At 33.8% G+C, this 25,252-nt stretch overlaps 1 protein-coding gene across 3 annotated transcripts in view; it reads right to left on the reverse strand.

The window, feature by feature from the left end:
* ROCK1 (Rho associated coiled-coil containing protein kinase 1) overlaps positions 1–25,252 on the reverse strand; it is a 147,936-nt gene that overhangs the window by 65,807 nt on the left and 56,877 nt on the right. For all 3 annotated transcript variants that reach the window (XM_027127564.1, XM_027127566.1, XM_027127565.1), the window contains exons 3-9: positions 20,914–21,014; positions 20,240–20,377; positions 17,500–17,675; positions 16,623–16,707; positions 14,904–15,048; positions 14,440–14,578; positions 8,782–8,873 (exon numbers count right to left, since the gene is read on the reverse strand). In XM_027127564.1, the coding sequence (XP_026983365.1) occupies positions 8,782–8,873; positions 14,440–14,578; positions 14,904–15,048; positions 16,623–16,707; positions 17,500–17,675; positions 20,240–20,377; positions 20,914–21,014 (876 nt within the window). The remainder of the gene's footprint in view (positions 1–8,781; positions 8,874–14,439; positions 14,579–14,903; positions 15,049–16,622; positions 16,708–17,499; positions 17,676–20,239; positions 20,378–20,913; positions 21,015–25,252) is intronic.

Genomic DNA, 25,252 nt, shown 5'->3' on the forward strand with positions numbered 1-25,252 from the left:
AAGAATAGTTCCAAAAAGTCACTAAACAAACGGATGACTGGAGCCCACAATAAGCTGTTGCTTGCAAACTCTACAAGGAGGGAATTCTGATTTCCAGAGTTACAACATTAGTGTTCAATATGTCCAGTTCACAACAAAAAATTACAAAGTATGTAAAAAAAAACAAAACAGGAAAAGTATGGCCCACTTACCGGGAATAAAGAAAACAACAGAAAACCTCACTGGGGAAACCCAGACATTGGTTTTACAAAACAAAGACTTTAAATGTCTTAAACGTGCTCAAACAGCTAAAGGAAACCAAGGACAAAGAACTAAAGGAAACCAGGAGTATGATACCTTAACAAATAGAATATATTAATAAAAAGACAGAAAAAGGAACCAAATGTAAATTCTGGCACTGAAACGTACAAAAGCTGAAACTAAAAATGCGCTAGAGAGGTTCAACAACAGATTTGAGCAGGCTGAAGAACCGGCGAACTCAAAGATAGGACAACTGAAATTATCAAGTATGAGGAACAGAAAGAAGAAGTGAATGGAACCTAAGGGGCTTCTGGGACACCATAAAGTAGACCAACATATACATTACAGGAGTCCCAGGAAAGGATAGAAAGGGGCAGAAAGAATATTTAAAGAAAGAATTGCTGAAAATGACCAAATTTAATGGAATATATATATCTATACATCCAAGAAGCTCAATGAATTCCAAGTAAGAACTCAGATGCACACCAGGACACATTATAATCAACTTTCAAAAGACAAAGACAGAGAGAATATTGAAAGCAACAACAGAGAAGCAACTCATCACATACAATGGATCCTCAATAAGATTAACAGCCAATTTCTAAGCAGAAACCTTTAAGGCCAGAATGTAGTGGAATGACATTTAAAGTGCTGAGGGAATTCCCTGGCAGTCCAGTGGTTAAGGTTTCATGCTTCCATTGAAGGGGGCATGGGTTCAATCCCTGGTTGGGGAACTAGGATCCTGCACAATGTGCAACGCAGCCAAAAAAATGATAGTAATAAAGTGCTGAAAGAAAACAACTCTCAACTAAGAATTCTATAACTGGCAAAATTATTCTTCAAAAATGAAGAAGAAATTAAGAGATCACCAAGCAAAGAAAAGCTGAGAGTTTGCTACTAGTACACCTGTCCTATAAGAAATGTTTTTAAAGGGAGTCTTCCAGGTTGAAATGAAAGGATACTAGACACTATCTTGAAGCCTTATGAAGAAATAAAGAACACCGGTAAAGATAACTACATAGGTAAATGTAAAACCCAACTTTATTGTAATTTTGTTTTGTAACTCTACTCCTCCCCACATATGATTTAAAAGACAAATGCACAAAACAATTATAAATCTATGTTAATAAGCACACAATATATAAAGATGTAATTTGTGACAATAACAGTAAAGGGAGGGAATGGATTTGCATAGGAGCAGTTTTTATTGCTACTGACAGTAAACTGTATCAGTTCAACCTAGATTGTATCAAGTTAGGGTGTTAAATGCAATGGCCAGAGTAGTCACTATAAGAAAATGACTAAATAATATGCAAAAAAAGAAATGAAGGGGGAATCAAAACAGTCAACCAGAAAAGGTAATCTATTAAACAAAAGAAGGCAATAATATAAGAATTGAGGAACAAAAAGAAAAAATAAGACACAGAAAACAAATTGGACAATGACAGAAGTCTTTCTGTATTCACTTTACATTTAAATGAATTAAGCTCACTGATTAAAAGGTAGAGATTGGAAAAACTGATTAAAAATTGATCCAATTATATGTGCTGTACAGAGACTCACGTTAGATCCACAGACATAAACAGGTTAAAAGAAAAGGATGGAAAAAGATATTCTACAGATAAACGAGCTGAGGTAGCTATACTAACACCAGACAAAACAGACTTTAAGTCAAAAATGGTTAAAATAAAGACATTTGTATACATATATTTTACTGAAGTATAGTTGACTTACAATGTTGTATTAGTTTCAGGTGTACAGCAAAGTAATTCAGTTATTTATATATATATATATTCTTTTTCAGATTCTTTTTTATTATAGGTTATTACAAAATATTGAGTATATAGTTCCCTGTGCTATACAGTAGGTCCTTGTTGGTTATCTATTTTATATACAGTAGTGTATATATGTTAATCGCAAACTCCTAATTTATCCCTCCCCCATCTTTACCCTTTGGTAACCATAAGTTTGTTTTCTATGTCTGTGGATTTATTTCTGTTTTTTATATATGTTCATTTGTATCATTTTTAATTTTTAGATTCTACATATAAGCAATATCATATATTTGTCTTTGGCTTACTTCATTTAGTATGATAATCTCTAGGTCTATCCATGTTGCTGCAAAAGGCATTGTTTCATTCTTTTTTATGGCTGAGTAATATTCCATTGTATATATACACCACATCTTCTTTATCCATTCATCTGTTGATGGACACTTAGGTTGCTTCCATGCCTTGGCTACTGTAAATAGTACTACAATGAACACTGAGGTGCATGTATCTTTTTGCATTAGAGTTTTCCCTGGATATATGCCCAGGAGTGGAATTGCTGGGATCATATGGTAGCTCTATTTTTAGTTTTTTAAGGAACCTCCATACTGTTCTTCATAGTGGCTGCCCCAATTTACATTCCCATCAACAGTGTAGGAGGGTTCCTTTTTCTCCATACCCTCTCCAGCATTTATTTGTAGACTTTTTTGACAACAGCCATTCTGACCAGTGTGAGGTGAAGACATTGCATACTGATGATATTGATAAAAGGGTCAGTCAATTCATCAAGAAGATACAACAATGATAAACATATATGCATACAACAACACAGCTCCAAATATATATATATATATGACATAAAAGAAACAGTTCTAATAGAGTCCTCAATAATCCACTTTCAATAGTGGACAAAAAATCTAAACAGAAGATGAATAAGAAAATAGAGGACTAGAATAACACCATAAACCAAATAGATGTAACAGATATACTAAGCACAATCCAAGACCAACAGCAGAATACACATTTTTCTCAAGTGCACATGGGACTTCTCCAGGACAGACTATATGCTAGTTCAAAAGACAACTTAATACATTTAAAGAGACGGAAATTCTGCAAAGTATTTTCTCCAACCACAATGGAATGAAACAAGAAGTCAATAATAGAAGGAAAATTAGAAGTTTAACAAGTATGTGGAAAATTAAACACTGTTCTCTTAAACAATGAGTCACAGAAGAAATCAAAAAAGAGACTAGAGAAAATGCTCTGAGATGAAAGAAAATGAAAACAACATACCAAAACTCATGGGATTCAGTGAAAGCAGTACTTAGGGGAAAAATTTAGTTGTAAATGCCTATATTATTAAAAAAGAAAGATGTCAATTCAACAACCCAGACTGACACCCTAAGAAACTAGAAAAAGAAAAGCAAACCAAGCCCAAAGCAAGAGGAAGGAAAGAAATAATAAAGATTAAAATTCAGGTAAGCAAAATATATAATAGAAAATAAATAGTGAATATTAACAAATAATTTGTTCTTTAAAAAGATCAATCAAACTGGCAAATCTTACTAAACCAAGAAAAAAAGAGAAGACACAGGAATAACTAAAATCAGAAATGAAAGTGGGGACATAACTACCAACCTTCTACAAATAAAAAGGATAAAACTAAAAACTATGAACAATTGTATACCAACATATTAGATAACCTAGATGAAATGACAAATTCCTAGAAACACAGAAACTATCAAAACTTATTTGAAAAAGAAAATTTGAATAAACCTACAGTAAGAGATTTAATCAGTAATAAAAAATGTCCCAACAAAGAAAAAAGTCCAAAACAAGATGCTTTCACAATCGAATTCTACCAAACATATAAAGAAGAATTAATGCCAATCCTCACAATCTTCCAAAAGACAGAAGAGGATAAAACATTTCCTAATTCATCCCATGAGGCCAGAATTACTCTGACACCAAAGCCAACCAAGACACCACAAGAAAAAAAAAAAAACACAAACCAATATCCCCAGATGCAAAAATCTTCAACAAAATACTAGCAAACTGAATGCAGCAGCATATTAAAAGGGTTATAAACTATGATCAAATGGGATATATTCCAGGGTGGCTCACCGCATGAAAGTCAATCAGTGTAATACATCACATCAATAGAACGAAGGAAAAAACCCCACATGATCATTTCAAATAACACAGAAATGGCGTTTTACAAAATCCAACACCCTTTCATGATAAAAACAATCAGTCAACAAGGCACAGAAGAGAACTTCCTCAACATAATAAAGGGCATTAATGAAAAACCCATAGCCAACATCATATACAATGGGGAAAGACTGAAAGCCTTCCCCCATGATCAGGAACAAGACAAGGAACAATGCCCAGTTTCACTACTGCTATTCAACTATGTACTGGAAGTTATAATCAGAGCAAATAGGCAAGAAAATAAAATAAAAGGCAGCCAAACTGGAAACACGTTCAACATAATTGTTACAAAAATTCCACTGTCCTTTTTTGTAGGAATGGAAAAACCCATTCTAAAGTTCATATGGAATCTCAAGGGATCCCAAATACAGGCATAAATCGGAGATATTGTGAGTTCAGTTCCAGACCACAGCAAAAAAGAAATTAGAGCAATAAAGCAAGTCACACAAATTTTTTGGCTTCCCAGTGTGTAAAAATGTTAACACTATACTGTAGCCTATTAAGTGTGCAATAGCATTATGTTTTTTAAAATATTAAAATTAAAACCTTAATTTAAAATTAAGACCTTAATTTTATTGCTAAAAAATGCTGACCATCATATGACCACACAGGGTTGCCATAAACCTTAAATTTACAAATAACTGCAATATCTGTAAAAGCACAATAAAGTGAGGTATGCCTGTAAACAAAACAATCTTGAAAAAGAAGAACAAAGTTAGAAAAGTCACACTTTCTTATTTCAAAGCCTACTACAAAGATACCACAATCAAAACAGTAGCATAAAGACAGACATATATAGATCAATGGAATACAACAGAGAGCTCAGAGATAAACCCTTGTATTTATATGGTCAAATGTTTTTTGACAAGGGTACCAAGACCATTTAAGGAAAAAAGGACAGTCTTTTCAACAAATGGTGCTGGGAAAACTGGATAACTACATGCAAAAGAATGAAATTGGACTCTTATCTTACACTATATACAAAAATTAACTCAAAAGAATGGAAAGCAATGACTCCAACAGACATCTGTATATCAATGACCAGAGAAGCATTACTCACAATAGCTAAAAGGACAAGCATTCTGAGTACCAGTCAATAGATGAATGGATTAAAAAAAAAAGTGGTATATACATACATGGAATATTATTCAGCCTTAAAATGGAATGAAATTCTGATGCATACTATGACATGGATGAACCTTGAAGACATGCTAAGTGAAATGTCAATCTCAAAAAGACAAAGATTGTGTGAATCTACTTATTTGAGGTAGCCAGAACAGTCAAATTCATAGAGAAAAAAAGTAGAATAGTGGTTACTGGGGGGTTGGGGTAAGGGGAGAATGGAGACTTATGGTTCAATGTGTTACAGAGATTTAATTTGGGGTGATGAAAAACTTCTGGAGATGGATGGTGGTGTGATTACACAGCAATCTGAAGGTGCTACTGAACTGTGCACTTAAAAATGATTAAAATGGTAAATTTTATGATATAGATCCTTGAAAATAAAGATATAATCTTTCTTAAAGTTTATTTGTTAAAAAAGAACCCAATATAATGCTGAGGAAGTCTAAACTCCTAAGCCCCTAAAACTGGCTAGCTCCTAAATTCTTTATCTATGAAGCCTACACTGATGATCTCTCTCATGAGAATGTAAAGTTCTAAGAGAGGACACCAGACTCCGTTGAACCACAGAACCCAAACTAGTATATATGTGCATATAATTAATTGTGTTTGTTTTTAACTAAACTGAAAACTCACCACATGATCTGACAGTTACCACTGTTACCATCTTAAGTGTCACCCATCAGCTAAAGGTGGATTAAGTAATGGTAATATCTTAGCTGAAGTGAGATCATGAATGGCAAAGTGTTTTACAAGTAACCACATATTATATTTAACACAGTATTATTAATAATGTTATTATATGTAATAATTGTTATCATTTTGTTTTTCCTAAAATTTAACTGCCAACAAGTGTCAATTCCCTACGTTTCTAGTCTGTATAATACTGAATAGCGGAAATCTTTAAATGATGCATGGTATTTCACAAGATCAAAGATGCTAGAGTCAAACAGACTTAACCTGAGTCCTGACATTGTCATTTGCTAGCAGTATGACCTCTAGCAAGCTATTTAGGTCTTTTCATTTCTTTTATCTTTAATCACCTGTCATTTCTTTAATTCTATCCCAAATGCATGGAAAAAGTAATTTTACAATCTTAATACTTTGTGTCTCTAAATTAAGAGTAAATAAGATCAGGAAGCTCATGGAAATTCTGCCAAAAAAATCAAGCTATTTTCTACCCTGCTCCCACACAGCCAAGGAACAGATGATGGTGAAGACTGCCATTATAACTTGCAGACATATAAGTGGTAAAACTACCAAAAGAACTATTATTTGCAAAACAGTAAGAAATTTTGCCAAAGAAAATTGAAGAGGCAAAAAAAATTAAAAAGAATTATAACTGTTACATAATTTTTTAAAACTTGGCAGGTCAGAGACGTCAGTTCAGAATAAAAGTATTCTTGGTATTTTAGGGGTGGGAAGTAAAGAAGGGTAGGAAGAGGGAAAGGGAAGAAGAGAACAATAAGTTCTACAGACTTTGATTTTTCTTTCTTTTTTTACAGTAAGCACAAAATAGGAGCTATCAGGATTAGAAAAAGCTCTCGAAATTTTAAGTACGTTAACTCTAAGCAGACTGTAGCAAAACCATAGATAACAATATAGATCTTAAAAAGATACAGAAATAACAATACTACTAATAAAACTACCTATTTATAGAAATTCTTTAAATATAAAGTTCATTTGACTTAAATTAATGACTTAATTCATTTTACTTACTTTTTCCATAAACATAAACAGTTATATCAAGGAGGTATAACAATATCAAAAATGCCACTGATTTGGATACCACAGTTCCACTAGACTATGAGCTCCACAAGGTAAAGAACTTTTGCTGGTTTGTTTTCCTAATGTCTGAAATAGAGTATTGCTCAATATATAGTAGGTGTTCAATAATGTTTGCTGACTAGGTTGCCTCCTCTCCTAATTAATATCAATTTTCAATACACATGTCTTCCCTACTTTTTTAGAATGATTTATCGTATGGTTATTCTGTAGTTGTTTATGCATTGCTTTACTCTGAAAAAAGAAGCGACAGAAAAGATACTCGGTATTTTCTTCAGTCCTCTTTTAAATTTTCCTCAATTTACAATCATATCTGTATGTTTTCAGCCTTCTGAAACTTTACTAAAAGCGTAACTCGAATAAAAACATAATTTTTCAATGCAAACATTCATCATCTCACTCTACTCATCTCTGTCTTGCAACAGTTTCTCTTGAAATGTGAAGACAATAATCATGTCACATTTACTTATGAGGAAGAGGAAGTTTCTTATTTTCCAGTGTATACCTAACTGTTAATAAATTCTCCCACGGTGAGCCTGCTCCTGTAGCTTCTCCAGATAGCAGGTCATTCAGTGACATTCTCTGTAGCAGTGTAATTTCTTAATTTCCAGAATTTCTTATTTCCCCTTTTCCCTTCTTAGTCAATTTTATAGCTTAGTAGAATGTATGTACTGTACCTGAAGGTCATATAATAGTTTCTTTTAAAATATTTAACAAGGATACTTCACTAATATAGGCAAAGCTACATGATCTATTTCTTCAAAATTAGAAAGATTTTTCTCCCCTGAAGGAATCATCTCATGCAATCTCAACTAGATAGGCAGATCTTAAGAGGAATACCTAATTTGTATCTGTTTCTAAAACAGCTGAGTTCATTTTATTATGATCATTGCTGTTGCTACAGCAGGAAGTTAGGGGCTGGTATACACTATCCTTTCTCTGCTAAGTGAAAAGGGAAACAATTCCTGCGACTTCAGCAAGGGAAAGATGAATTCTTGGCCTCCCAAATACACAAAGATGGTGGGAACCTTTGGTGCCATTATGACTTTGATTCAGCTACGTTAAGCAAAGTTTTCTGCGAATCATCGTAATTTTAACTCTTTTTAAAATAGGGAATATTCTAAACTGACTGAAAATTAACTTTTTGCACACTACAATTTTTTATTTCTGGATTTCAAGCTGCAAGTCTGATGGAATCAAGCATACCATAATTTCTTATATCCTCACACAAATTAAACTGCGATAGAACCTCCTTATATTTTAGGTTTTAGTAAGAACAAGAGAGTAACTTTTTTTTCACAAGAAATATTACCTCTTAATTATTGACTTCCTCTACAAAGAGATACTAAAGTCTAAACAGACAGCAATTCAACAAAGATCAAATATCACATTATGCCTGCTGAGCCCAACTCCATTACACGTACGTAATACTTCATCTTGATATATTGAATGGGACATCAGAGAAGGAGCAGTATAATTTTCCTAATATTATCAAATATTCTCTCTTTAACTAGGTTAGGACAATATTTATACAGTATTTGTATACTCTGGATTTTCATCAGATATATACATATGTTAGGAAGGCAGTTCCAACAGACTATTTACCACAACTACTTTCAAATAGTACTGTAATGTGCAAGAGAAAATAACTTACTGTCTCGGAGTGTTTCCCAAGCCCACTGATCATTTTTGAAGAAGAGATGTCGTTTGATTTCTTCTACACCATTCCGCCCTAATCTCACCTCTCTGAATAGAAAGAGAAGGAGAAAAGTCATTAATCATTTAAGATATTATATTGATACTATAACCTGTTCATATTTATTTGTGGGCATAATGCTAAATCTGTGCAGGATGTTAGATACGATTTTATGTCACCTTGAAATTATATTGTCAGCATAATTATGAGCTTACATAAAAAATAAGTTGAAGACTGAGAGTACTAAAGAATTTTTTCTAAAGAAAAAATACACACAAAGTACAGATTTATTGATACCCCATGGCTTTTCTACTGACAACAAATATCCATCACCTTGCTTCATTAGCATAATTAATTTTCTTCATAGGTTTTTTAATACTGGTAAAGTTAATACATGTTTTGAACTAACAACTTCACACCAGGAGCTAACAAAAACTCCAAAAGATGTTTTAAATGTAAAATTTCCATTTTATTCTCTACTAAATATTTCTGACCAACAAAAACCAATGACAACTAATTCTTGACCCTACAACAAAACTGAGAGTTTTAATGGGACAAGCTACTGATCCTTGGCCTCTTCAATAGGCATAGAAAAAAAGTATTTTAAAATGTGCTGTTAGCTGAGTTGCAAAGGGGAACTTGGCACCTTTTGTTTTTGTAGAGTACTTATAAACAACAAAAATCCCAATTCTTTTCATGAGTTGAAAGATAAACTGCTTTAATCAAAGAGGAAATCAAAAAATACCTAAAAACAAATGACAATGAAAACACAACGACCCAAAACCTATGGGATGCAGCAAAAGCAGTTCTAAGAGGGAAGTTTCTAGCAATACAATCCTACCTCAAGAAACAAAAAACATCTCAAATAAACAACCTAACCTTACACCTAAAGCAATTAGAAAAAGAAGAACAAGAAAACCCCAAAGTTAGCAGAAGGAAAGAAATCATAAAGATCAGATCAGAAATAAATGAAAAAGAAATGAAGGAAACGATAGCAAAGATCAATAAAACTAAAAGCTGATTCTTTGAGAAGATAAACAAAATTGATAAACCATTAGCCAGACTCATCAAGAAAAAAAGGGAAAAGACCCAAATCAATAGAATTAGAAATGAAAAAGGAGAAGTAACAACAGACACTACAGAAATACAAAAGATCATGAGAGATTACAACAAGCAACTATATGCCAATAAAATGGACAACCTGGAAGAAATGGACAAATTCTTAGAAAAGCACAACCTTCTGAAACTGAACCAGGAAGAAATAGAAAATATAAACAGACTAATCACAAGCACTGAAATTGAGACTGTGATTAAAAATCTTCCAACAAACAAAAGCCCAGGACAAAATGGCTTCACAGGCGAATTCTATCGAACATTTAGAGAAGAGCTAACACCTATCCTTCTCAAACTCTGCCAAAATACAGCAAAGGGAGGAACACTCCTAAACCATCACCCTGATACCAAAACCAGACAAAGATGTCACAAAAAAAGAAAACTACTGGCCAATATCACTGATGAACATAGATGCAAAAATCCTCAACAAAATACTAGCAAACAGAATCCAACAGCACATTAAAAGGATCATAAACCATGATCAAGTGGGTTTTATCCCAGGAATGCAAGGATTCTTCAATATACACAAACCAGTCAATGTGATAAACCTATTTACAAATTGAAGGAGAAAAACCATATGATCATCTCAATAGATGCAGAAAAAACTTTTGACAAAATTCAATACCCATTTATGATAAAAAACCCTGCAAAAAAGTAGGCGTAGAGGGAACTTACCTCAACATAATAAAGGCCATATATAACAAACCCACAGCCAACATCATTCTCCATGGTGAAAACTGAAACCATTTCCACTAGATCAGGAACAAGACAAGGTTGCCCACTCTCACCACTATTATTCAACATAGTTTTGGAAGTCCTAGCCACGGCAATCAGAGAAGGAAAAGAAATAAAAGGAATCTAAATCAGAAAAGAAAAAGTAAAACTGTCACTGTTTGCGGATGACATGATACTATACACAGAGAATCCTAAAGATGCTACCAGAAAACTAGTAGAACTAATCAATGAATTTGGTAAAGTAGCAAGATACAAAATTAATGCAGAATGCTTTAATTAATGCACATTAATGCATTCCTATACACTAATGATGAAAATTCTGAAAGAGAAATTAAGGAAACACTCCCATTTACCATTGCAACAAAAAGAACAAAATACCTAGGAATAAACCTACCTAAGGAGACAAAAGACCTGTATGCAGAAAACTATAAGACACTGATGAAAGAAATTAAAGATGATACTAACAGATGGAGAGATATACCATGTTCTTGGATTGGAAGAATCAACATTGTAAAAATGACTATACTACCCAAAGCAATCTACAGATTCAGTGCAAGCCCTATGAAACTATCAATGGCATTTTTCACAGAACCAGAACAAAAAATTTCACAATTTGTATGGAAACACAAAAGACCCCAAACAGCCAAAGCAATCTTGAGAAAGAAAAACAGAGCTGGAGGAATCAGGTTCCTGGACTTCAGACTAAACTACAAAGCTACAGTAATCAAGACAGTATGGTACTGGCACAAAAACAGAAATACAGATCAATGGAACAGGATAGAAAGCCCAGAGATAACCCCACGCACATATGGTCACCTTATTTTTCATAAAGGATGAAAGAATATACAATGGAGAAAAGACAGCCTCTTCAACAGGTGGTGCTGGGAAAACTGGACAGCTCCATGTAAAAGAATGAAATTAGAACACTCCCTAACACCATACACAACAATAAACTCAAAATGGATTAAAGACCTAAGTGTAAGGCCAAACACTATAAAACTCTTAGAGGAAAATATAGGCAGAACACTCTATGACATAAATCACAGCAAGATCCTTTTTGACCCACCACCTAGAGAAATGGAAATAAAAACAAAAATAAACAAATGGGACCTAGTGAAATTTAAAAGCTTTTGCACAGTAAAAGAAAACATAAACAAGACGAAAAGACAACCCTCAGAATGGGAGAAAATATTTGTAAACAAAGCCACTGACAAAGGATTAATCTCCAAAATATACAGGCAGCCCATGCAGCTCAATATCAAAAAAAAAAAAAAAAAAATCAACCCAATCCAAAAATAGGCAGAAGACCTAAATAGACATTTCTCCAAAGAAGGTATACAGACTGCCAACAAACACATGAAAGGATGCTCAACATCACTAATCACTAGAGAAATGCAAATCGAAACTACAATGAGGTATCACCTCACACCAGTCAGAATGGCCATCATCAAAAAGTCTACAAACAATAAATGCTGGAGAGTGTATGAAGAAAAGGGAACCCTCTTGCACTGTTGGTGGGAATGTAACCTGATACAGCCACTATGGAGAACAGTACAGAGGTTCCTTAGAAAACTAAAAATAGAACTACCATATGACCCAACAATCCCACTACTGGGCATATACCCTGAGAAAACCATAATACAAAAAGAGTCATGTACCACAATGTTCATTGCAGCTCTATTTACAATAGACAGGACATGGAAGCAACCTAATTGTCCGCTGACAGATGAATGGATAAAGAAGATGTGGCACATATATACAATGGAATATTACTCAGCCATAAAAAGAAACAAAATTGAGTTATTTGTAGTGAGGTGGATGGACCTAGAGTCTATCATACAGAGTGAAGTTAAGTCAGAAAGAGAAAAACAAATATCATATGCTAACGCATATATACGGAATCTAAAAAAAAAAAAAAATGGTTCTGAAGAACCTCGGGGCAGGACAGGAATAAAAACACAGACACAGAGAATGGACTTGAGGACACTGGGCGGGGAAAGGGTAAGCTGGGACAAAGTGAGAGAATGGCATGGATATATATACACTACCAAATGTAAAATAGATAGCTAGTGGGAAGCAGCTGCATAGCACAGGAAGATCAGCTTCGTGCTTTGTGACCATCTAGAGGGGGGTGGGATAGGGAGGATGGGAGAAGACGCAAGACGGAGGAGATATGGGGATATATGTATAGCTGATTCACGTTGTTATAAAGCAGAAACTAACACACCATTGTAAAGCAATTATACTTCAATAAAGATATTAAAAAAATTAAAAAAATAAAAATTGTGATACCATAAAAAAAATAAGATAAACTACTTTAGATATAATGAGACACTTTTAAAGAAGCTTTCACTGACTCTCTCAGACTGGCTTAGGGAAACTCTCCATGGTTCTATGGCACACGATACTTAAGAGTACTTACCTCTCTGTACAATAAATACCTCATTTGCCTGTCTGTTTCCCCCAAAGGACTCTGAGGTAGTGGAGAACAGTGGCTGTGTATCTTGGTCATTTATATACCTCTAGCATAGTTTTTATATTATAATATATTTATACAGTGCTTATATTAAAATGTAAAAATTTCAAAAACTATATGTTTCAGGCTGTAAGGGACATACTGAAGGAGGATAAGTTAATTTTAATTAAAGTGAATCCAAAATTGAAACATATTTAAATTTAAAGCCTCTCTACTATTTAAATTAACAATATACAACCTTAAATCCTAAATGTAATCTTAGTAAGCCATCTGGTTCCTGTTTAAATTTTAAAAGTAAACCACAAGGGTATACACATAATATGCCATTTTTGTTTCTAAAACACTTATGTGCATTTACATTTATAAAAAATGCTTGTTGAAACTGGAAGACCATGTCAATGAAAGAAGGAGGTAGAAAATACTACATACTTTTTTTATAGCTTTGCACTACTTCATTTCAAAAAGCATATATAATTAAATCTTTTTCCCAGCTTTACTGAGGTATAACTGGCAAATAAAATTTTAAGATATTTAGTTTACAATGTTACAATTTGATATTCATACATACACACTATGAAAGGAGTCCCACAACAAGCTAATTAACACATCAATCAAATATTTACTTTTCTTTTTTTGATCGGACGCAAGAACATTTAAATGTTGTCTCTTCACAAATTTCGATTATGCAATACAGTGTTATCTTAAATGGCATCAGCTGGAAGATGCATCATCATTTTTCTATCACCAGGAAAAAAATGTCCCAGTTAAATTACTACATGCCATTGATTTTAAGACGCACTCTAATTTTAGAGATTTTAACATGTTAAAAAAAAAAAAACTCAGGGAATTCCCTGGCAGTCCAGTGGTTAGGACTCGGTGCTTTCACTGCCAGGGCCCAAGTTCAATCCCTGGTCGGGAAACTAAGATCCCACAAGCCGCACAGCATGGCCAAAAGGAAAAAAAAAAAATCAGACTCAATAAAATATACTACCATCTTTATACTTAACTAAGTTAAAAATGTTAACAATGAAAAAAATAATCATCTTGTCTAGTCATCAGCAAAGAATCTATTACTATCCCAATTTCTTAGGTAAGGTAAGTGAGTTGAGATCCAGAAAAGCCATCCAGAAAAATCAGAAAAATTATATCAGGTTTCACTGTCATGAACGACTTGGGGAATGGTAGGTTTTATTCCAATAGTTCAAATATAGGAGTTCAGATATAGACCTTAAAAACTGAGCAGCAAAATGAAAATTTCCTTGGAATAAGTGTTCCATGTTAAAATTATTTACCTGTCAGTAAGGAAGGCACAAATAAGATTTTTTGCTTCTTTTGATATGTCATTATCATCAGGGAAGGTAAGTGAATTTTTATGGTTCATAATCTTACTGTAAGTTCCAACCAGAGAATCTGCATAAAATGGTGTATCACCTGATAAATTGACAGGGAAAACAAAAGCAAATTAAGATACATTGAAAGAAATCAGTTTCAAAGGAAAAGAGTCAATGTTACTGTTTAAAGATAATTAACTATGCATAAACTAAAAATATACACCAAATACATAAAAAGAAGTAACACATCAAGTTTCTCTAAGTCTCTGAATAGCTTGTCAAAACTGACACAGTAGGTTTGGATCAGTTTGTTTCCTACAAACAAAATCAACACTGCTTAATGTAATATTTTATTAGAAGAAGCCAAGTCTAAGTTTGGAGATGAACAACTATGTTAGAGGTACATAAAATCCTCCTTTACTCACCTACAAGCATTTCATATAAAAATACCCCAACTGACCACCAGTCACATTCTCGTCCATAATAACCATCACCACCTTGAGATTTTAATACTTCAGGGGAAATATAATCAGGTGTCCCAACTGCTGTATCACATCGTACCATACCTTCCTAAAAAGAGGTCAAATTTTCAATTAGGATATGAATGTAAAGTCTCAATTATTCAGCATGAGTTTTTCTTAATATAACATGTAGAACTCTTAAGTCTTTGTGTTATGAAAGATCACATCAAAACCTAATGCAGACTTGATAAAAAGTAACAAACAGCTTAATCATATATACATATTATATACATTATATATTCATAACGTATGTGTGTATGTGTATATGGTTATAGCAGTGATTTTTATTTTGTAATAACACTCACTAGAAAGACACATTGCCACCATTTATTATTCCTCCAGTTGTACCAATATGATGATCTCATCTTAATTGCAGAGAACAAGTATATAAGTCAATGCAAATATGTTGAGGAACCGACAGAATGAATCACTTGATAACATCAATACATAAATGCTGATTTAATTGTTTTTTTTTACTAAAATAGTCATTCACTTTAATTATGCTTGAAATTGAGGGGAAAAAACATGTAAGAATTGACTGTACAAATATAAAATGGGGAAGCATGTGCATGGGAAAAGGGCATAATAGTGTTAAGCCCACTGATAACTACCTAATATGCATTTTAACCCTCTCTCCAAAATAAAAACAAAAAGTATATATACCAGTTACTTACTTTAGCTGGTATGAATGCAACAGAATTATACATGATTACACAAAAGTTCTCACATAGTGTTCTCCTCCTAACCCATAAATTTCTTCTGGAAATAATAAATACAACTTTCTGGTTATTCTTCTATGATAAGTTTCAAAGAATATAAACTGTTTCAACTGAAAATAAAGCAGCATACTTGCTACTTCAGCTATGTATATAAGTTATTTATTATATAAATAGTGAGCATGGGTACCTTTTACTATTGACTCCCCAAATAAGTAGTAAGATCTTTTCATGTTTAATAGAAGACTAAGTAAAACATTAAAAAATATACATATTCCTGAAATCCAGTTTTTACGAAAGTTTCATTTTAACAGTGGCATTAGTATTTAGTGACATTTAAGCTAATCCCATGTCTAGCTACCAACAGTGGACATTACAGATTTGCTTTAAAAGATTTAGTAAATCTGGCAATCCACGCTTCCCCCAAATAGAGAGGAGAAAACATAAAGCACTTACAAGTTACTAACACAACACTGAAACCATGGCATCTAGTTCAACAAATAAGACTGGGCACATCAATTCTGTACAAGTCCAGATATGGTTAGTAAATTCTTAAAACATTGGGAGAGGGAAGGGTAAGCTGGGACGAAGTGAGAGTGGCATTGACATATATACACTACCAAATGTAAAATAGATAGCTAGTGGGAAGCAGCTGCATAGCACAGGAAGATCAGCTTGGTGCTTTGTGACCATCTAGAGGAGGGGTGGGATAGGGAGGATGGGAGGGAGATGCAAGAGGGAGGAGATATGGGGATATATGTATATGTATAGCCAATTCACTCTGTTATGAAGCAGAAACTAACACACCATTGTAAAGCAATTATACTTCAATAAAGATGTTAAAAAAATTTTGTAAAAAGCATTTATCTTGAATTAGCAAAACTAAATTAAAATCTAATTATTTAACCTTATTCATCTTCATACAAGTACCAAAATCTGCTAACTTCAAATGTCCAGACTTATCCAGCAGCATGTTATCAGGCTTCACATCTCTGAGGGGGGAAAAAAAAAGTACAGTATCTCTGAAACAGATCAGAAGCTGATAAACATTATATGAGGCAGTGATTTTAGGTCATATATCCTCAATTTAGATAAGGTCACCTTTGATCTATATGTGCTCTCTATCGACATCTATAAGCTGACTTCATCAGGGAGACTCTCTCATATATTATGCCTCAGAAGAAGACATTCTTTTAAGTAGAGTCTGATTCTTCCAAGAGGAAAATCAAGTCATTTGAGAGAGAATAACCATAAAAAATGTAACATTCAAACATAAAAAGTAACTGAGACACACAAGATAGATAAATACATAAATAACCCCAGAAGAGGGTCTAAATCACTTTCATTTTTGCATCCCTGGCACTGAGCACAGCAATTGCACATAGAATTCAAGTGGTGTTTGCAGAACAAATTAAATTATTCTTCTAGCAAATAAATTTGATCTGTTCACTAATTAAAAGCAAATTAATTTGTATATAAAAATTAAAAGCATTTAATACCCCAGAATATACCTTAAAAAAACAGCTTATAATTTTTACTTTTCAGGACACCATATAAAAGCCTTTTAATCGGAATAAGAAATATTAAAGAATACATTTATATCAACGCTAAACTGAAATGTTAAAACCACAAATTTCAAAGTTTTAAATTCTGAAACACCACTCATGTCATATGGGAGAATAGGTGGATTTAGAATGGGAAATGCTAATCAAATGAAGTTTAAGTACTGATTTTTAGCTTCTCTCTTTAACAAATGAGAAAATTTAAAGCATTTTTGTCCTTACCTATGAATAAAACCCATGGAATGGATTGCATCCAATGCAAGAACTACTTCTGCAGTATAAAATCGGGCCCATTTTTCAGGCACATCATAGTTGCTCATTAAGTTTACAAGATCTCCACCAGGCATGTATTCCATTACCATGTAGAGATAACGATCATCTTGGAATGCATAAAATAGCTACACAAATACAAAAAAAACAAAGAAACAAATTCATTAAGATTAAGCATTTCATTTAAGAATTGTCAAAATTACTAATATAAGATTTAACTGAAATAATCAAATTGCAGTAGTTGTAAGTACTCAAAAAAAAGGAAACAAATACAAAGATAAATAGCACAAAGAACTTTGCATATACAGAGGAGTTATTAACTGTGGTTACTTCTGAGGAGTCGGAGACTTCTTTTCTCTACCCTTTTCTATACTAATTGAATTTCTTATACTGAGAATTTTTAAAAATTATAATAGTTTCAATAAAGAATATACAACTCTTCTAAGCAAAGACGTATTGTAGTTCTAATTTAAATTGTACATAGTGGGGTTTAGTGTTAAATTTATATCAATACCGTAATTTTCAAGTAATCTAATAAAATTAGGCTACAGTCTTAGTTGTCCCTTATTAGCTGTGTGACTAGGCAATTTACTTAACCTCCCAAATTATCTGTGACTATGATCCTTTCTAGAAGAATATATGGGAAAAAAAAAAAGAATACATGGGACTATATATCATGTTTGACTTTTATACTTGCTGCCCAGTCTGTGTCTGGATGCCTGGCAGTTGGCAAGTACTTAACGAATGTTCAGTGAATAAAAGCACAAATTTAATCTATAAATTGAGGGTGTAGCTAATAGGGATTAACTGCCTATCAGAGTTGTTAAAAAGATTAGCGAATAGAGGAAAAGCCCTTAGTACAATAGATGCTCAGTAAACAGTTGCAGTCAGTAGGAGGAGTCGCAGTAACAGCTAACAGAGAAACAGGAAGAGGACAAGAGTTAAAGCAGGAACAGTAACGTCCATTGATATGAAATTGGCAACAATATCAAGCATAAATATATTATGTGACCAGTGTTGAAGTTAAAAGAAGAGCAAATTTACAAAAGAAAATTTCTTTTTTTTTGGCTGCAATACGTGGCTTGTGGGATCTTAGTTCCCTGACCAGGGACTGAACCCATGGCAGTGAAAGCACAAAGTCCTAACCACTGGACTGCCAGGGAATTCCCTACAAAAGAACATTTTAAGTAAACATGAGAAGATTAGAACAGAACTAAAATAAATGAAATAAGCCCTTAGAGAAAAAGTATAACTAATTTACCTAGGCACTTATGTCTTAAAATTCTTCTTATATTTCATTTTTTTCAACAGCATTTAATGATTTTAGTTACAGATTTAGTAACTTTAATTAAATATAAATGTTTGGGGGAAGGATAAGAAACTAAGTGGTATCTCATGGCTATCCCAGATTAACATGTACAGTATATCACTCGGAAACCATAATTAAAGAAACACTGTTGATTTGGTACCAGTTTACCCTATTTAAAATGTATCAAGAAAAATAGAGCTTCAAGTTCATAAGTTGTAAATTTAACCTTAAAAATTTATGTCATGTTTTTTAACTTTTTACACAACACTGAACACTCCCCAGTATCAGTGGTTCTCAACCAGAGATGATAACTGCCGGTGTCCCACGGCCCCCACCTGCCCACTCTCCCCAACACGCCACCCAGGGAGATGTTCAACAATGTCTGAACACAGTTTTGGTTGTTACACCTTGTGTGTGGGGTGGGGAGGGCTGCTACTGGCATCACCTGGGTAGAAGTCAAGGATGCTGTTTAAAACCCACAGGATAGCCCCCAACAACAAAGAATCACTTGGCCCAAAATGTCAGTAACACTGAGCCTGAGACACCCTGCTCTAAACAGCTGATAAAAACAGGGCAGACATTTCAAGTATAAAAAGTCTTATTATGCGAATCTTAAACATCTTCCATATCCTTTTTATCCCAATTACTATTATGATTATTTAAGACAGTCTTCATTACATACTGGAAATTTAAAAAACTATAAAATTCATGCTAGGAATTTAGAAATGATCTAGCTCAGCAGTTTTACTATTTTTTTTAAAAAAACCACAAGACCTTATTTCCCCCATATGAAATCTTAATAAGAACCCCAATATATAAGACATATAAAACATGCAGCTGCTCTAGTTGAAGCAGAAATAGAAAACCCAGAATTATAACCTACCCAAACAACTGCTTGCTCCCATGACTCCATCTGAGGTATCTCCTCAATTGAAAATAACCAATCTAAGCCACCTTTCACATTTTTGAGCAAGGAGACTGAGGCCCAGAGATGTAAATAACCTGGCCACAGCTTCAGGTCAAGATTAGTACCTACAATTACTGACTTTCTAACGTATTTTCCTTTCCACTGAAAAACCTGAAGCCAATACAATATTATTTGGAGGCCTAGCTTAACTTTTTTCCCTCCATTTCTCCCATTCTTTCCACTCTACTCCCATTCTTTCCCTCCATTTCTCCCATTCTCTCCACTCCAGAGACAAATAGTTACTTTCCTCCTAGAGATAATTCAATAAAATTAAATTTTATGACTTTAAAAATGATATATTAGACACTTTTGTAATTGCCAATAAATTCTCTATTACTGTTCTAAAAAACAAAGCTTCTCAGACATGTTAAGTTACAAACTACTAGAGCAACAATGAAACAATAACAAAAGCATACCTGAACGACCCATGGACTGTTAGCAAAAGCCATGATGTCCCTTTCTTCCCAGAAAAAAGCAGAATCAGATCTCTTAATCATTTCAAATTTGCTGAGAAGCTTCATAGCATATACCTTCCTGGTGGATTTATGCCTTACCTTTAAAATTGAAAATGGAAAATAATGAACATTTCATTAACATTTAAAGCTCAGTGTTTCCCAGAACAATTTACTAAATAATTTAACATTATTGGTCTATTTTAACTTCTTCTCTTCTGAATTATCCCAATTAGATAATGTCAAGGCTTTAACTACCAGATGTAAGTAATGTTAGAAAAAAATCTTTATTCCCTATACTATGGCACACTTCCCCCTCCTCCACCCAGCTAGTTATGCTACTTCCTGTTTATAAAACTTACTATTGCACAGCATTTTAGATAGTGTAATATTAGGAGTAAAGATTTCTCTTTTGATGCTTGAAAACTCTTCTCTATCCATGAATTCTTGGGGAAAATATTTCACACTACTGCTGAATTAGACTCTAGGCTTTCATATCCTTAGGCAAGAATGTCTAGAGCAATTTAAAGCAAGAATTTTATAAAAACAATAATTTCCCAAACAACATATGTTAAACACACAAGTGGATTTTTTAATTTTAAAAAGATTGTTTTTTTAATCTCATTAAAATAACCTACCAATTGAACTTCTCCAAATGCACCTCTACCAATCACCTTCACTACTTCATAATCTTCAGCTTTCATTCGTAAATCTCTAATTTTATTTATTGTGTCTTTATCTGTATGAAAAGAAAAGTTTATAATTTTAAATCACTGAAGCATTATAACTAAAACTGCTTATTTTACATTCAAGGTCTTGAGAAACAATAAAAAACAAAGGTGTTCATTAAAAATTATTTAATATAAGTAAAATATGAAGTTGTAAACAGAGAAATGTTCAATGTGCTAAGAATTGTTTTTAATAAATTCTGGAATGACTTCACTCTGTTAAAATATTTTTCTTAAAATCTGACTTACTAGAATGTTTAAAAAAACATATACTACACGTACACTGAGAATAATTAGTTAATTAGTTCCTGGTATTTTAAGTATATATCAAATTTGAATCAAGGGGCCACAGGTAGATATTTTAGATTAATGAAACAAGTTTTCTTTTTATCAAGTCAGTTTTGATGATCCTTTTAAAAAGATATAACTAATTTAAGATATCAAAGGTAAACATGTTAAAGAATCACGTACTTATTATATTTCTCTATTTGAATGCAGATTTTAACTTAAAACACACAGTGGGAATCGCTACAATTATTTATATAAACCTGTCACACTACAAACTACAATAATTTAAAATCCCCACTGGATAGATATTCTAATTCCTAATTTGGTCATAGATTAAAATAGGGCTATTTTAATCCACATGGGTCAACACTGGCATGAGATTACATGGAAAAGCTTCACAGCAGAGTTATACAAAATACAGGGCAGCTATTAAATTTAAGTTCTAGTTCCTGATAAAAGCTACATATAATATCTTGTCTTTCTTTTGAAATGCACATTTAAACTCATGTTTGTATACATTATGACCCATAAACACATGCAACAGAGAGCAAACTTTCACACAGGGATAACATAAGTACATTTAATTTTAGATCACATATCTATTGCAAATGTAACAGCAAGATATAAACAATAATCAATTTACTGCAGAAACATCTGTGTTAACTATAGAGGCTCTACAGTAATCACTGTAGATACATAAACATAACTTTAAAACACAGTGTCTGCTCTTATGGATTTCAAATGAAACTGAAACAAACAAAAAATAATACCAAAAAATGCAAAAAGGGAAATAAGCACAAGCACAGAGTTTGTGGAATATAAAGGATGACACCTAACCCAAGGCTGCCTAGGAGGGAGATGGCTAGAAAAGGCTTTCTGGAGGTGAAGAAACCTGAAACAAGTCTAAAAAGAAAGCAGCTAGCTGGGAAGAAGAAAAGAGAGAATATAACAGGCAGATGGGCAAATATAAGCAAAGGCACAACAGAACTGTTCTGTGTTGCTGGAGTATCAAGTCTGTGGGAAGGATGTGAAGGAGAGGCTGGAGAGCCCCAAACTAGTTAAGGAGCTTGAACTTTACCTGCAGGCCAGTAGTTGTAAAATTATTATTTAATCAACAAAAATATTTTTCACATTAAAGTTTAAAAGCAGTACAATATGAAAATAGATAAAAGTGCTCTGCTTCAAGAGGGTAGTGGTGGTGGGTGTCGTCAGAGAGGGGCTGGAGCCTCGTCTACTTCGTACACCTCCATAATGCAGCCCAATAGAGTCCTGTGGGATCTGTCGGGAACTGAGAACCACCACCTGAAAACCACTGCTACGTGTTGGAAGCCATGACAAGAAATAAGACATATAAACAACACAGTCAAATTTACATTTCAGCTGCACTACTCCAGGGAATATGTAAATGATAAATTCAATAAGGGCAAGACTGGAGCGGGGGTAGAACTTTAAGAGTACTGTAATACTCCAGACACGAAATAAGAAATAATGGATAATGTGTAATATAATAGCCTATGGGGTTGAGAAAGGATCCCTGGCTCTGGTTATACCAGATTTAGAGCCATAAATAGGCTATAAAGTCGTAGTTTGGGGCTCAGAAAATATATCTGCTGCAAATGTGTGTGGAAATGGAGATCTTGCTTCTTATTTTAATTTCTGACAGCACAGGAAGTTACAAAGCAGCTCGACGTTACTTGTGATTCGAACATTAGTTGTCAAAATGACTTTATTACATTTAAGTTTTGCATTAAAAGTGCTGTTTTGCCTTGTAATTTTAGGTTAAATCAAAAACTAATTTCCAAAGTCAGTGTTCAATGATAATTCAATGATAGTTGAGAGTGGTTCTTCTCATTAAGAAAAACCTTCATCATGGTCCTTGTCTTAATGAGCTCATCCTGCCATGCAAAATACCATAGACTGGGTGGCTTAAACAGACATTCATTTTCTCATGGTTCTAGAGGCTCAAAGTCTACGACTGGGGCCAGCGTGTTGTGCTTCTGGTGAAATCTCTCTTCCTGTCTAGTTGGCAGCCAGCATCTCTCTGTGCACTCACAGGACCTCTTACGTGTTGCACAGGTAAGGACACTAATCCCATCACTAATCCCATTTTATCACAGTCCCACCTTTATGACCTCATTTAACCTTAACTGCCTCTTGCTTGGCCCTATCTCCAAATACAGTTATATTGGGGGGTTAGGGATTCAACAGATGGATTTGGGGTTGGGGGACACAATATAGTCCACAAAAAAAAAATCACAAATGTCACCACTGCTAAGCCATTGACTTGCTATATGCAAAGATAAACTGGGATAGTCAGCTTCAATATCTGTCAAAAATGTACAGAATTGATAACGGTTAGTTAAGTCCACGAGAGTGAATGATGTTTACCACTGATCCTGTGGTTCAGTAACATGATAGATTCAAATATTTTCCACAAAGTACTTGCTGATGTATAGTACAATGAATAACTACAGGCTTTAAACACCTTGTATTGTCATGAACTTTGTTCAACTAACATTTTCTGCACCACACATAATTTTAACTACCATCACTTGTAACACATCTTAGCAGACTCCACTGCAAGTTGTACTGTTTCCTCAACTTTTAAAAAAATATTCTTGCCTGTACTTGTTCCATGCAGACTATACATAGAGGCTAATTCTTCACTCACTTCAAACTCAGCATTGATTCCTCAAACAAGAGTCAAGGAAAATCACTCAAAATTGTCTTATTTTTTAATTGACTATTGCTGTTGCTCCCAAGAGTCTCAATTCTTTGAGCAACTACTGTTCATGCCAAAAAGCTAATAGTTTTTTTTAAATTTTATTTTATTTCTTTACTTTTTATACAGCAGGTTCTTATTAGTTATCTATTTTACATATATTACTGTATATATGTCAACCCAATCTCCCAATTCATCACACACACATACACACCCGCCACTTTCCCCCCTTGGTGTCCATGTTTGTTCTCTACATCTGTGTCTCTATTTCTGCCTTGCAAACCAGTTCATCTGTATCATATTTCTAGATTCCACATATATGCATTAATATACGATATTTTTCTCTTTCTGACTTACTTCACTCTGTATGACAGTCTCTAGATCCATCCACGTCTCTACAAATGACCCAATTTCATTCCTTTTTATGGCTGAGTAATATTCCATTGTATATATGTACCACATCTTCCTTAACCATTTGGCTGTCAATGGGCATTTAGGTTGCTTCCATGACCTGACTATTGTAAATAGTGCTGCAATGAACATTGGGGTGCATGTGTCTTTTTGAATTATGGTTTTCTCTGGGTATATGCCCAGTGGTGGGATTGCTGGGTCATATGGTAATGCTATTTTTAGTTTTTTAAGGAACCTCCATACTGTTCTCCATAGTGGCTGTTATCAATTTACATTCCCACCAGCAGTGCAAGAGGGTTCCCTTTTCTCCACACCCTCTCCAGCATTTGTTGTTTGTAGATATTCTGATGATGCCCATTCTAACTGGTGTGAGGTGATACCTCATTATAGCTTTGATCTGCATTTCTCTAATAATTAGTGATCTTGGGCGGCTTTTCATGTGCTTCTTGCCCATCTGTGTCTTTGGAGAAATGTCTATTTAGGTCTTCTGCCCATTTTTGGATTGGGTTGTTTGTTTTTTTGATATTGAGTTGCATGAGCTGCTTGTATATTTTGAAGGTTAATCCTTTGTCCATTGATTCATTTGCAAATATTTTCTCCCATTCTGAGGGTTGTTTTTTCGTCTTGTTTGTAGTTTCTTTTGCTGTGCAAAAGCCCAAAAAGCTTAGTCTTAAGGAAGTTTTTCTCTCTGTACACATTTGCTTTGTTGCTGCAAACACCATCAGTGAATAGCTTTCCCTGCTTGACTAACAAATAAACCACTTCTAAACTTATGTAAGGTCATAACCTCATTTTCTTTTTTCATCTTTGTAAAGAAAATTCTGCTGT

The sequence above is a fragment of the Aethalodelphis obliquidens genome, unplaced genomic scaffold (genome assembly GCF_003676395.1).
Source record: "Aethalodelphis obliquidens isolate GAN/ISIS:26980383/991018 unplaced genomic scaffold, ASM367639v1 scaffold32, whole genome shotgun sequence".
NCBI lineage: Eukaryota > Metazoa > Chordata > Mammalia > Artiodactyla > Delphinidae > Aethalodelphis > Aethalodelphis obliquidens.